General features: G+C 40.7%; 1 protein-coding gene across 5 annotated transcripts in view; it reads right to left on the reverse strand.

The window, feature by feature from the left end:
- Positions 1-282: 282 nt before the first annotated feature.
- Positions 283-12,824, reverse strand: part of LOC116042237 (B-cell receptor CD22-like) — a 36,426-nt gene continuing 23,884 nt past the window's right edge. For 3 of the 5 annotated variants that reach the window (XM_035999947.1, XM_031288339.2, XM_031288338.2), the window contains exons 2-11: positions 12,267-12,611; positions 11,891-12,121; positions 11,355-11,705; positions 10,820-11,026; positions 8,285-8,542; positions 7,067-7,327; positions 6,188-6,269; positions 6,032-6,092; positions 559-764; positions 283-446 (exon numbers count right to left, since the gene is read on the reverse strand). In XM_035999947.1, the coding sequence (XP_035855840.1) occupies positions 386-446; positions 559-764; positions 6,032-6,092; positions 6,188-6,269; positions 7,067-7,327; positions 8,285-8,542; positions 10,820-11,026; positions 11,355-11,705; positions 11,891-12,121; positions 12,267-12,611 (2,063 nt within the window). In that variant the 3' untranslated portion in view covers positions 283-385. The remainder of the gene's footprint in view (positions 447-558; positions 765-6,031; positions 6,093-6,187; positions 6,270-7,066; positions 7,328-8,284; positions 8,543-10,819; positions 11,027-11,354; positions 11,706-11,890; positions 12,122-12,266; positions 12,612-12,824) is intronic. The other 2 variants (XM_035999948.1, XM_031288340.2) reach the window with 2 other exon arrangements.

The following is a 12,824-nucleotide window of genomic DNA, read 5'->3' on the forward strand; positions in this document are numbered from 1 at the left end:
TACTTATTTGCAGCTGTATCATACAAATAAATAGTTAAAAAATCATACATTGTGATTTCTGGATTTTTGTTTTTAGATTATGTCTCTCACAGTGGACATGCACCTACGATGACAATTTCAGACCCCTCCATGATTTCTAAGTGGGAGAACTTGCAAAATAGCAGGGTGTTCAAATACTTATTTCCCTCACTGTAGTTATAATTAATTTTTTTTACAAAGTGGGACCAGGGGGGCTCCATAGATACCAGGGGTTGGTGAGAAAATGTCTGTTTTTGTAATTTGGGTGTCTGTCCTGAGGAATGCACAATATTTCTAACCATAGCTACCTGCTTAAACAAAGTGCATAGAAAAATAATAAATAACAGACCACAGATCAATGTTGAGTTCATTTGTTGACCGTGCTGTACAGTGCAAATACATCCTCCCCATCGTCTTGACGTCTTGTTCTGTGAAGGGAGAAGTAAAACATTCATACTGACAGTTTCTAACTCAATGTGTATTTATTTATTTTATAAATTGAATAGTGATTAACATTTTGATGTGAGAGGAGCTGCTCACCCTGGGGCGCTACTGCCATTCTCCGTTTTGACAGTGGTGTAATCAACATCATCGTCCTGCTCCTCTGTTTGCCTGCGGGGCTGAGGTGGCCTGATGTTGGAGTAGAGAGCGTCTCCCTGGTTCTGAGGGAAGCAGATGCTGGAGTAGTTAAGGTCATCTTCCTGTTCTGCTGGTTGTCTCTGTGTTGCAGCTGGACCCATGTTTATCTGACGGGACAAACACAACTCAAGCATAACTACACTTGTATTGCCATGTTCTACAAAATGACCTTACAGATGCATGTATTCCACTTGAAGGGATCACATAGAAATGAATATAAAACCTTTCTCGAGATGTAGCTGCCATATTTGGCCTATATGGATACCTTGCAACTCATATAGCAGATCTAATCTGAATTGATATGCCACTGGTCATCACAGCAAGCTACATTGCCATTTTCTCACCTACTCCTTTTGAGTAGGGTCTCCTAGTTTGTTCGATGGTCAGGGAAGGGTCTTGGAGTTATGTTTTGTGAGTTTATGTATGTTTCACTGAAATGAAAAATTGAAAATAAAATGTTCTAATAAGACAATGAGCTTAAAGTAAAATAGCTGTTAGATTTGGGGTGGGATTGGGAAAATTTGTTGTTCAATTCTTTACCATTTCTTCAAAAGCTACGGGGAGTTTCTGGGCACAATACTTGATGCTCTTTGTTGTGAAACTAGTTTTCTTATGTTGCAATTCTTACTGCTCACCAGCAGAGGTCTCTTATACTCAAAGACAACTTGACGTTCATCAATTTAACTGGTGAACCTTGTGCCACCACAAGAGAGATTTAAATAACACTACATTTTAGATTTAGATCACACATACATCATTTAAAGTGCTCATATTATGCTTTTTGGCATTTCCCCTTTCCTTTATTGTGTTATATATCTTTTTGTGCATGTTATAGGTTTACAAAGTGAAAAAGCCCAAAGTCCACCCCAAAGGGACTTACCATCTCCAACAGAAAACACTGTTCACAAACTGCTCCAAACAGCTCTGTTGTAGTCCAGCCTTTACTTCAGAGACAAACGTGGTCACTTTGTAACACGTTATAATGCTCACCTAGCTGCTAGTATGGCACTCCCTCATACTCTGCAACTGACTAGCTAGCAGTACTTACTGCGCATGTGCGACTCCCAACAAAGATGCAACAGAAGTGAGATGTCTCACTCTGTAGATAAAACTGAGAGCTCAACACACAGGGTGAAAAGAGGAGCTGCAGCAATGTGCAGTACAACAAATATATGGTGTTTTCTGAAAATTAAACCACATAAACCTATTCTTGTACAACCTCTAAATACAATTATGAACCTGAAAATGAGCATAATATGAGCACTTTAATCACCCAAATGCAAGTAACCAGAGGAGTATTTACATGCAGCAGAAAGACAGTAAGGTATTTTGTCAGGTTTCAATTTAAGAGTTGAATTGAGAGGCATGGATGGGTATATAATTGTACTAAAGCATTTCAATATAGTTTTCTCTCTTCTGAAAACATCTGATTCAGAATACCTTGTATATTTCAGTATGGTGTTGTTCCTTGTCTTCTTATGTAATTTGGTTGGGTCAAGAACAAACATATTTGAGCCTGTAAAACTTGTGTGATATTGAACTGTATCATGTATATCACGTGCCAGCCTGCTTCAAGACCTCAACCATAATCCCTGTCCCCAAGAAGCCAAGGACCACAGGACTTAATGACTTCAGACCAAGGTTATTATAGTTTTGCATTTTTCATTAGTTTTTATTTTTATTTCGTTTTGACTTTTTGTTTTCAAATTCAGTTTAGTTTTAATTAGTTTTTATAGCGGGTTTGCTAGTTTAGTTTAGTTTTTATTTTTTGAAAATGCTTAGTTTTAGTTTAGTTTTTATTAGTTTTAGTCTTAGTTCTAGTCTTTTTTTGTGATATGGGTTATATCTCGGGGGATTCAAAAAGGTCAGAAAAAGTATTGTGTAATAATAACAACAAAAACATCATACAATTTTAGAAATATGTATTCACAATGTATTCAACAATAACACCAGTAAATAAAATGTAGCCTACATATGGTCATAAATATGTAAACAGTCTACACAAGACGCAGTATGTGCAAAATGTACAAGTGACGTGTTCCAGGAAAAAAACCTAAATAGCCAACAGACTAAAGAAGACATGAACAGGTGTTTTGAACTTTGGTTCGAGTAAAGTGGCGAACTTTTTGAAGTCAATCGAGTCACACAGTTGTGTAGACATCCCAGTATCAATCCACATATTAACCCACGCTTCCTCCCGTTTTTGGTGTTCCTGCGTATTTACTAACCAGCAGCTGTCAGGTCGCCGATGAAAGCCTTCCTGTAGTGTTCTCTGTCATGCTGCAGCTGGCCCTGTATCCATACATCCATACCCTGTATCCATACATCCATACCCTGTATCCATACATCCATACCCTGTATCCATACATCCATACCCTGTATCCATACATCCATACCCTGTATCCATACATCCATACCCTGTATCCATACATCCATACCCTGTATCCATACATCCATGCCCTGTATCCATACATCCATACCCTGTATCCATACATCCATACCCTGTATCCATACATCCATACCCTGTATCCATACATCCATACCCTGTATCCATACATCCATACCCTGTATCCATACATCCATACCCTGTATCCATACATCCATGCCCTGTATCCATACATCCATGCCCTGTATCCATACATCCATGCCTGTAACGTTACCGGGGTTAGCTTCTGTTTCGGGGAAAGGGGGCTTTGCGTTCTTCTTTACCTTGTTAAGGTAAGTTAGGTTAGCCTCCTAGCTTGTGTGCGCTTCTCAAATGTACTTTCCAATTCGTGGGATTTTTCCCTGTAATAAATTGACAACATATTTTACCACCTTCCACTGCAAGGCGCTTTTATCTGACACAGTCATAATCAAATAGGACTGCCGCTTTCTTCCGACTTTCGGTACCGCTATGATGGCACGGAGCCACGGACATGTTGTGTTCAATTTGACGTGGAATTTCGGAATTTCTGGATTCCCAGTCGGAAACTATACATGTCTACGGGAAATGTCATGGTCGGAGAGATATAACGTTATTTGCTCTATGAAAGATCGACAAAGACGAAAACTAAGGACATTTACTCGATAATTTTATTTTATTTTAGTTAGTTTTGCAAACAGACATTACAGTTTTAGTTTAGTTATCGTTTTTTGTAATGCCTCGTTTTTATTTTTATTTCAGTTAACGACAATGTTTTTTCCCACCTAGTTTTCGTTATTTCGTTCGTTTTCGTTAACAATTATAACCTTGCTTCAGACCCGTCGCCCTGACCTCTGTGGTAATGAAGTCCTTTGAGCGCCTTGTGCTTTCACACCTCAAAGCCATCACTGACCCCCTCCTGGACCCCCTGCAGTTTGCCTACAGAGCCAATAGGTCTGTAGATGATGCAGTCAACCTGGCCCTCCACTACATCCTACGGCACCTGGACTCCGCAGGAACCTACGCCAGGATCCTGTTTGTGGACTTCAGCTCTGCCTTCAATACCATCATCCCGGCTCTGCTTCAGCAGAAACTCTCCCAGCTTGGTGTGCCTGACTCCACCTGCAGGTGGATCACTGACTTCCTGTCTGACAGGAAGCAGCATGTGAAGCTGGGCAAACACGTCTCCGACTCACAGACCATCAGCACCGGATCCCCCCAGGGCTGCGTTCTTTCTCCTCTGCTCTTCTCCCTGTACGCCAACAGCTGCACCTCCAGTCACCAGTCCGTCAAGCTTCTGAAGTTTGCGGACGACACCTCCCTCATCGGACTCATCTCTGATGGAGACGAGTCCGCCTACAGGTGGGAGGCTGACCACCTGGTGACCTGGTGCAACCAAAACAATCTAGAGCTCAATGCTCTAAAGACAGTGGAGATGGTTGTGGACTTCAGAAAGAACCCAGCCCCCCTGCCCCCATCACCCTCTGTGGCTCCACAATCGACACTGTGGAGTCTTTCCGCTTCCTGGGAACTACCATCTCCCAGGACCTCAAGTGGGAGCTGAACATCAGCTCCCTCGTCAAGAAAGCACAACAGAGGATGTACTTCCTGCGGCAGCTGAAGAAATTCAACCTGCCAAAGACAATGATGGTGCACTTCTACACAGCCATCATTGAGTCCATCCTCACATCCTCCATCACCATCTGGTACGCTGCTGCCACTGCCAAGGCAGGCTGCAGCGTGTCATTCGGTCAGCTGAGAAGGTGATTGGCTGCAATCTGCCGCCGCTCCAAAACCTCACGCCACATAAACAGTTTTCCCCCTCCGCCACTAGCCTTCTAAACAAGGCTCGGAATCCATCCTGACTCTCTCCATACTTCTCCTCTGGCTCCTCATGCCACTGTACCTACTCTGCTGTAGCGTCCCTTTTCATTACTGTTTAACTTATTTTACTATTTATTTAAATTTATTTTATCGTTATTAATACGTACTGTGTGTATATGTTTATACTTATATTGTTTATATCTTTTTATCCTTCTTATATTTGTATGTGTGACATGCTCCAACAACACCATGACAAATTCCTCGTATGTGCAACGTACTTGGCAATAAAACCCTTTCTGATTCTGATTCTGATCATTGAACTTCTAGCTGGATATGTTAAACAAATGAAAATAATTACAACATAAAGTCACATGTAATAAAGTGAGACATTTTAAAGTAGATGTTTTTAGCCTTAAGGGTCAGTACATCCTCATTACTAATGCCAAAATCTTATTCTCTAACTAGTGGTATCCAGCCATGAAGCTGACATTTCCACCACAATGCTGACACAGCGGAGTTCAATGTGATTTTTGATTGTGGTGTGCAAAGAATTAAACCTCCAACAGCAGAGAAAGAGCGTCCCGATTATGCAGGATAATCTACAGAATATAGTTTTCATTTGAACTACTTCCTAAAAGAAAAACATACTAATATGAAAACTATGAAAACGTTTACAAGTTCTAAGTGCTGCATATGAAATCCGATGCACCACCATTATTATTGGGTACTGTATAAGAGGCGAGGCATCTCAAAAGCTGGGCAAAAAAAAAAAAAAAAACATCAACTATTTGAATAGTTAGATACCACAAGAGATAAGTGACCCTAACCCTCTTTGAATAAACTAACCATCATTTTGGGGAATAACACCCAGCACTTGGGCAGTGGTGGCCTAAAGGTTAGAGACCGGCAGGATAAAAATCTGGGTGGGGAAAGTGAAAGAGCAGCGCTTGTCCCTCCCTCATTATCACCACTGAGGTGCCCCTTAACCCCAACTGCTCCAGTGGAGCTGCTCAGTGGCCAGCAGATCAGACTGTGGTTGTACTGGGTAGCTTCCAGGTATGAATGTGGAACTGTGTGAATGTGACAGGTTGTCGTTGCAAATGAAAAGTTGTTCTCAATTGACTTACCTGAGCTTGTTTTTCTCACCTGTGCTCTGTTGTCAGGTCTCTCTTCACCATTAGACTGTGTGACAGACTTATGTTTTCTTCTAGATAGGGGAATGAGCAATTGACTGAATTAACTAATACATTCAGGGAGCAGATGCATTACTGAACATGATCATAGTAACTCCGAATGTCTCACCTGATCCACAGGAAGGCGGCGGGGAGTAGGATAACCAGGAGAACAGCTGTGATTGTTCCTGTAGCTGCTGATTTCCATGCACCTGGATAATCAGAAGGAAATACTGACAATGTATCAGAGATATACAGAACGTTGGAGTAGTTACATCTTGAAACATCTAGAAGCATTTTCACACTCATCAAACCATTCAGTGACCCCTTGTGCCCTGTATGAAAACACATACATTTACCATGTTTCTTCACTCATTAAATGAGGTCAGTGGTGGAAGAAGTATTCAGATCCTTTACTTAGGTAAAAGTACTAATACCACAAAAACACTCTGTTACAAGTAAAAGGCATGCATTGAAAATGTTGCCTAAGTAAAAGTATGTAAGTATCATCAGGGAAACATACTTAAAGTATTAAAAGTAAAAGTACTCAATGCAGAAAAATCGGATCCAAACTGTGTGTTTAACCGACTAATCATTTCAGTTGGACTTGTAGGCCGTTATATTTTTGGGTATTTTAATTGATAATAAAATCTCATATTTTATAAACTACGTGGGTTTTGCGTGAAAACATCTTTATTGATAAGGTAACTAGTAACTAAACCTGTCAGATGAATGTAGTGGAGTAAAAAGTACAATATTTCCCTCTGAAATGTAATGGAGTAGAAGTAGAAAGTGGCATGAAAAGAAAAGACAAGTACCTGAAGTTTGTACTTAAGTACAGTACTTGAGTAAATGTACTTAGTTACATTCCACAACTGATTGTTTTTGTCACCCACCTGTAACTGTTACGTGTGTGTACTGTGTGTGTTACACACCACCTGAAACTATAGTGGGATCCAAATAAAATCAGATGTAAAGAGATGTATGTATGTGAACGCACATAACTTACCTGCTACAACAGTCAGATGTAAGGTGGAGTTCTGACGTCCTCTTCTGTTCTGGGCTTCACAGTAATAATTCCCACTGTGTTCAGCTCTGAAGTCAGTGATGGTGAAGATCTGTCCTGATGCTTTTGGTGAGTCTTCATTCTCCTTGTACCAGGTGTAGTTAGCTGCTGGGTTAGCATCACTGCTACAGGTCAGAGTCACTGAACTGCCCTCCACTATCTCAGCAGAGGGACTCACTGACACAGAGGGAAGCTTTGGACCATCTGGAGGAGATAATGTATAAACTCATTAACATTTGTGTGCAGACCTGATTCTAGGGAAAGGCTCTCTCAGTGTGGCAGATACAATGTTAACACGCATGCGCAGGCGGTGCTGAGGTGTAAAACATACCAACCATACGACCCACAGGACCGTTTTCTATCCTCATATCTAAACCACAGAATGACAGTTGCGGAATTAAACACATCATTACCATGAAACTGTTGCATTTTGGTTAGGTTTAGGCACAAACACTACATGGTTATGCTTAGGCTCCAAAACTACTTAGTTCAGTATAGAAAAAGAGTTTCTATTCTAGTTTGGGTTAAAATAAGACATTACTTCACTTCCGGGTACACACATGACTGAATGTGACATTGTAAAGATAAAAAAAACCTCACGTTTACTTTCATTCTCAAGGTTGGACAGGCCTGTGTGTTCAACTGATTTAGTGAGACACAAATAAGACAGAAATGCTAACTGTAAATGTATGTTACTACAGCTTTCACAACTGTTGATGCATGGGGCATCCATGTGGGATTTTGAACTTGGGGTACTCAGAGGTTGAGCTGGGTTAGCATCACTGCTACAGGTCAGATTCACTGAACTGCCCTCCACTATCTCAGCAGAGGGACTCACTGACACAGAGGGAAGCTTTGGAGCATCTGGAAAATATATTAACATGGATTTTTATGAATTCAGGTGTGTTGCAGCTTCTGAAACTTTGGAAAAGGTGAAGACGATTTTTTGCAAATGGCAAATAAAAATCTTGAATAAGATGGTTTGAACAGTTTAGTTTATGAAGTGTATATGATTACCAATAGTGATTAAAACGGCCTCTGTGACATCTACTGGAGCTGCTCAGTGAACTACAGCTGAAAGTTGTGATTGTGAAGAAAGCATTATCTGCTAAACCTGTCTTTTGTTAATTAAATGCAACACATTTATATGTTTTTACTCACAATTCACATTAATAAATACAGATTCAGATGTCCTCCTCCCGAGCTCATTCTGAGCTGTACAGTAATACTGTCCAGAGTCAGAGGGCTGGATGGAGCTGAAGACAAGCTGTGGTTCTTCACTGAGCAGTGTTTGGTTCTCCTTGTACCAGGTGTATTTAGCTGCTGGGTTAGCATCACTGCTACAGGTCAGAGTCACTGAATCATTCTTCATAATGTCACCAGGGGGAGTCCTCAACACAGAGAAAAGCTTCGGAGCATCTGGAGGAGATGATATGACCAAACATTAATATGAGAGTGTTCATCACCCACTTTCATACAATACACTAGAATTAACTGCCTTGTGGTTGTATGCCTTCGCCAATTGCAGTTTACATCCATATCTGACCAGACTCACATATGTAGTGAAGACACATCAGGCAGATTTGTGTCACAAGTTTACTGTCCAACCAAATGTCTCCCCCTTTGCTCCTGAGTCACGCCGTTGAATAACGACCAGAAAAGCATTTTTACAGAACATTATGTCACAGTGAAGTTGACCTTTGACCTTTTGGATATTACATGTCATCACTTTATCATTTGACCTATTAGACATTTGTGTAAAATGTTTTCATGATTAGCCAGGCCCCCAGGAAGTGCGCTCAGACCACTGTGGAAAAATCCTCCTGCTACCCAAAATAGATTTTCCCTATAGGCTAGCATTGTAAAAGAGATGTTTGTAAAACTGTTGACAGGACACCTTGAACTGCAAACAAGGTTGGTTATGACTCTTTCTATTCAGAATTTTTAATTCAGGACTTTTTATATTTGAAAAACATCTCTCAAGCCGAGAAAAGAAATGTAAAAACTTGTGACGTCATGACAATGTGAAGTCTATCAGCCGAGCAGGTCATCTGTGTGGGAGAAACATTACTGCACATATTCAGTGGGCCATATCATGGAAGTAAACCTGGAAGTTTAGAAAAAATGTTTTGCATATGTCGAGCATCTCCATTGAAGTGAATAGGCCCCATTTTGGAATCCCATATCCAGTTATTATTATACATCCATGTAATTAGTGTGGGAAAAAAAATGTTAAGATGATTTTTATGGCCATTTTTCGGCGTTTATTTTCACAGGACAGATGAAGACATGAAAGGAGAGAGAGAGGGGAAATGACATTCAGCAAAGAGCCGCAGGTCGGAGTCAAACCTGCGGCCTCTGCGTCGAGGAGGAAACCTCTACACATGCGCCCGCACTACCAACTAAGCTGACCCGGCCACAAGTGTTGGAATTCTTGAGTTATAGCTAATAAAAAGTGTTTTGTGAGGTCACAGTGACCTTTGACCTCCAAAATCTGATCAGTTCATCATTGAGTCCAAGTGGACGTTTGTGCCAAGTTTGAAAGAATTTCCCCCACAGGGTTTCTGAGATATTGTGTTCACAAGAATGGGACAGACAGACAGATGTACAAACAACCTTGTCGCCGGAGCAGACGCACAAAAAAGCATTTACTTACATCCGTGTGGTGTGGGCTATTTGTTTACATCACTGCCCCTGCTGACACATTGTTTGAGCATTATTGCCACCAAGTGTCGATCAGTGGAATCAGCATGAAACTCAGCAGGGTGTGAATCAAGAAACCAGCATGCATGTGTGTCTTTGTGTTACAATTTGTGTCTTATTTTCACCTAAAATGATTGTATTTTTGTCACTTGGTGGCAGCAGAAACTAGCTATAAACTACGGTGGCTGACAGAGGCAAACGGACAGCAGCTTAATGAAATACACGCAAATAGACATAACACACAAATTAAGAAAACATCTTCATAAATTTGACAAACATATGAGCAGCATTTAGGAAACGCGCTGCAAATACAGACAACACAACCAAATACACAAACGTGCTGCAAATACAGAAACAATGCAAAAAGAAAAACACACAATCCCTGAAAACAAATGCACTCTCTCTCTCTCTCTCTCTCTCTCTCTCTCTCTCTCTCTCTCTCTCTCTCTCTCTCTCAGTTGGTATGAACATCAAGCTGTTCCACTTAGCGCCCCCCCTAGAGGCCTGGAGAAGTTCCGTTGTGTAATCTGGATGCAGCGTTTTTTTTTTGTTGCATTTGTTTTCAGGGATTGTGTGCTTTACTTTTTGCATCGTTTCTGTATTTGGTTGTGTTGTGTGTATTTGCAGCGTGTTTGGTAAATGCGTCAAATTAATGAAGATGTTTTCTTAATTTGCTTGTGTTTTGTCTATGTGCGTGTGTTTCATTAAGTTGCAGTGCGTTTAGCCCCTGTTGGCCACCGTAGTAAACTCTCACCTTATTTCGTTGATATGGCAAACTGTTGCCTCTTTACACATGCAGCAGATACAAAGCCACACTAGCATTCATTGTGAGTTGGGTTTTTGTATGGAAATATCTGAATCTGTAGCAGCTAATACATATCATATCACAAAAAAGGACTCGTGATCCATTGTTTCTGTAAAAATATTGATTATAGCTGCTTCAAAGTTTCCACCAGGTGACATTTTGTTTGTGAAAGAGAAGAGTAAACTCACACACTGGAGTAGAGCGGTATCTCTGGTAAGAACAGGAATAGCTGTCTGCAGGATCAACGTGACCTCCGTAAGAAGGAGATGTTTCTTCCTGAATCATTATTTCATTCTTGTACCAAAGGAAGGAAGAGCGGTCAGTAAGACAGCTGCTGTGACAAATCAGCTTTGGACCAGTCGAAGACCAGATCACCTGCACCTGCAGATCTGGATCTGTGAACAAGGAACACAAATGTCATATACAATTATCCCATGCACAATCTACCACTTTATATGTACACTGTGATCTATTATCTAACCAGGTAAATGGTCTTTGTATGTAAAACATACACATACTAATCACAATTCTGTGCATGGCTCATGTGCTTACGCTCCATGTTTGGAGCATATTTACTTCTTATTTAATACTTTCCCTTGTGTTAAACTTCACTTTTAACTAACCAGGCATATATCAAAATGATCGTTTTCAATATATATGAGCACATAATCTTCTTGAGTAATACATATATTTAACATAACAATAAATTGTATTGATCAGTACCTGTGACAGTCAGAGTTGTTCCAGGTAAACTACTCCTCCATTCAAAGTTTGGTGTTATGAATTTGAAGTGATACTCAGCTGAGTCGCTCTCTCTCAGGTCAGAGATTCTCAGAGTGGAGTATCCTCTCCATGTTGCAACATGAACACGATCTGCATACTGGGAGTCCGTTTTAAGGTCTTCAGGCTGGGAAGGATTCTGCCAACGACGACTACGTTCAGGACTGAACCAGAATGTTGATTTGATAGATTTAAGACTTTTGTAAGTGCAAGAAATGTCCACTGAAGAACCTTTGAAGGCGCAGACACTTCTGTCAGTGTACGTCACTGTGTTGCATGAATGTCCATGGCCACCTGAAATATTCAATATGTTTTATTGTTATTATTACAACTAATGTCTTTACTGCAGTAATACACAGCTGGTTGTATTGCTGTGTACAGGGTCATTTATGTAAAAGACATATGAAGAGATGGTACAAATCATTAGCTAAAAGTTCAAAACAGCGTAATGTTAGTGGAAAACTGTGGAGTAAACTCACACACTGAAGGAGAGGGGAAATCCTTATATGCATTAAGGGTGCAGGAATAGCTGTCAGTAGGATAAGAGTAGTCCGAATAAGAAAAAGATTGTTGATTTATTTTCTTTCCATTCTTGTACCAGATGTAGGAAGAACGACCAGGTAGGCTACAACTGCTGTGACACTCCAACTCTGCCCATGTACAGGTTTCAACTCTGCATAATCTTGATTCACCTATCTGCACCTGGAAACCTCGATTTGTAAAGAAACAGAAATATCATTTTGGACTGAACTGTCATTGTACACACATGATAATAGACTTCAGAGATTCACAGTAGTGCTTCCAAAATGTGGAGCATTTGGAGTTAACCTACATAGTTTCCAACAATGATGTTACCTGTGACAGACAAAGTGACTCCAGGTAAACCAGAATATTTTCCATCTTGGTTTGTTATGAACCTGAACTTGTACTCAGCTGAGTCTCTCTCTCTCAGGTCTGAGATTCTCAGAGTGCAGCTCTTCTCATGACACCTGTACTGCACACGACCTGAATACTTTGAGTCTGTTCTCAGATCCACAGGCTCTTTATCCTGCAACTTAGTGAACCAGAATGTTCTCTCAACTGTAGCATTTATTCTGGATGGATATCTGTAGCTGCAGTGTATTTCCACTGTTGATCCTTTTACAGCACAGATCTGAGTAGAGGTGTAAGTCACTCCCCAGTCATTCTGACCCTGTATCACTGTAACACAGAGAACATCAGGAAGCACAGTCAGACTCAGAACAACACCAGAGGACTGACTTGAATGTGAGAAGGTGTTTGGTGAAAGGTAACCTGGAACAGTTTGCACCCCCGAATCATATTCACTGCCGTCACTGTCACAAAACTAGTCTCATCCCAGCGCGTCAAAAACCAACCCTTGATTTGTCATTGAAGCTGACTGTCTGTCACCCA

Source organism: Sander lucioperca, chromosome 4 (genome assembly GCF_008315115.2).
Source record: "Sander lucioperca isolate FBNREF2018 chromosome 4, SLUC_FBN_1.2, whole genome shotgun sequence".
NCBI classification, from domain to species: Eukaryota; Metazoa; Chordata; class Actinopteri; order Perciformes; family Percidae; genus Sander; species Sander lucioperca.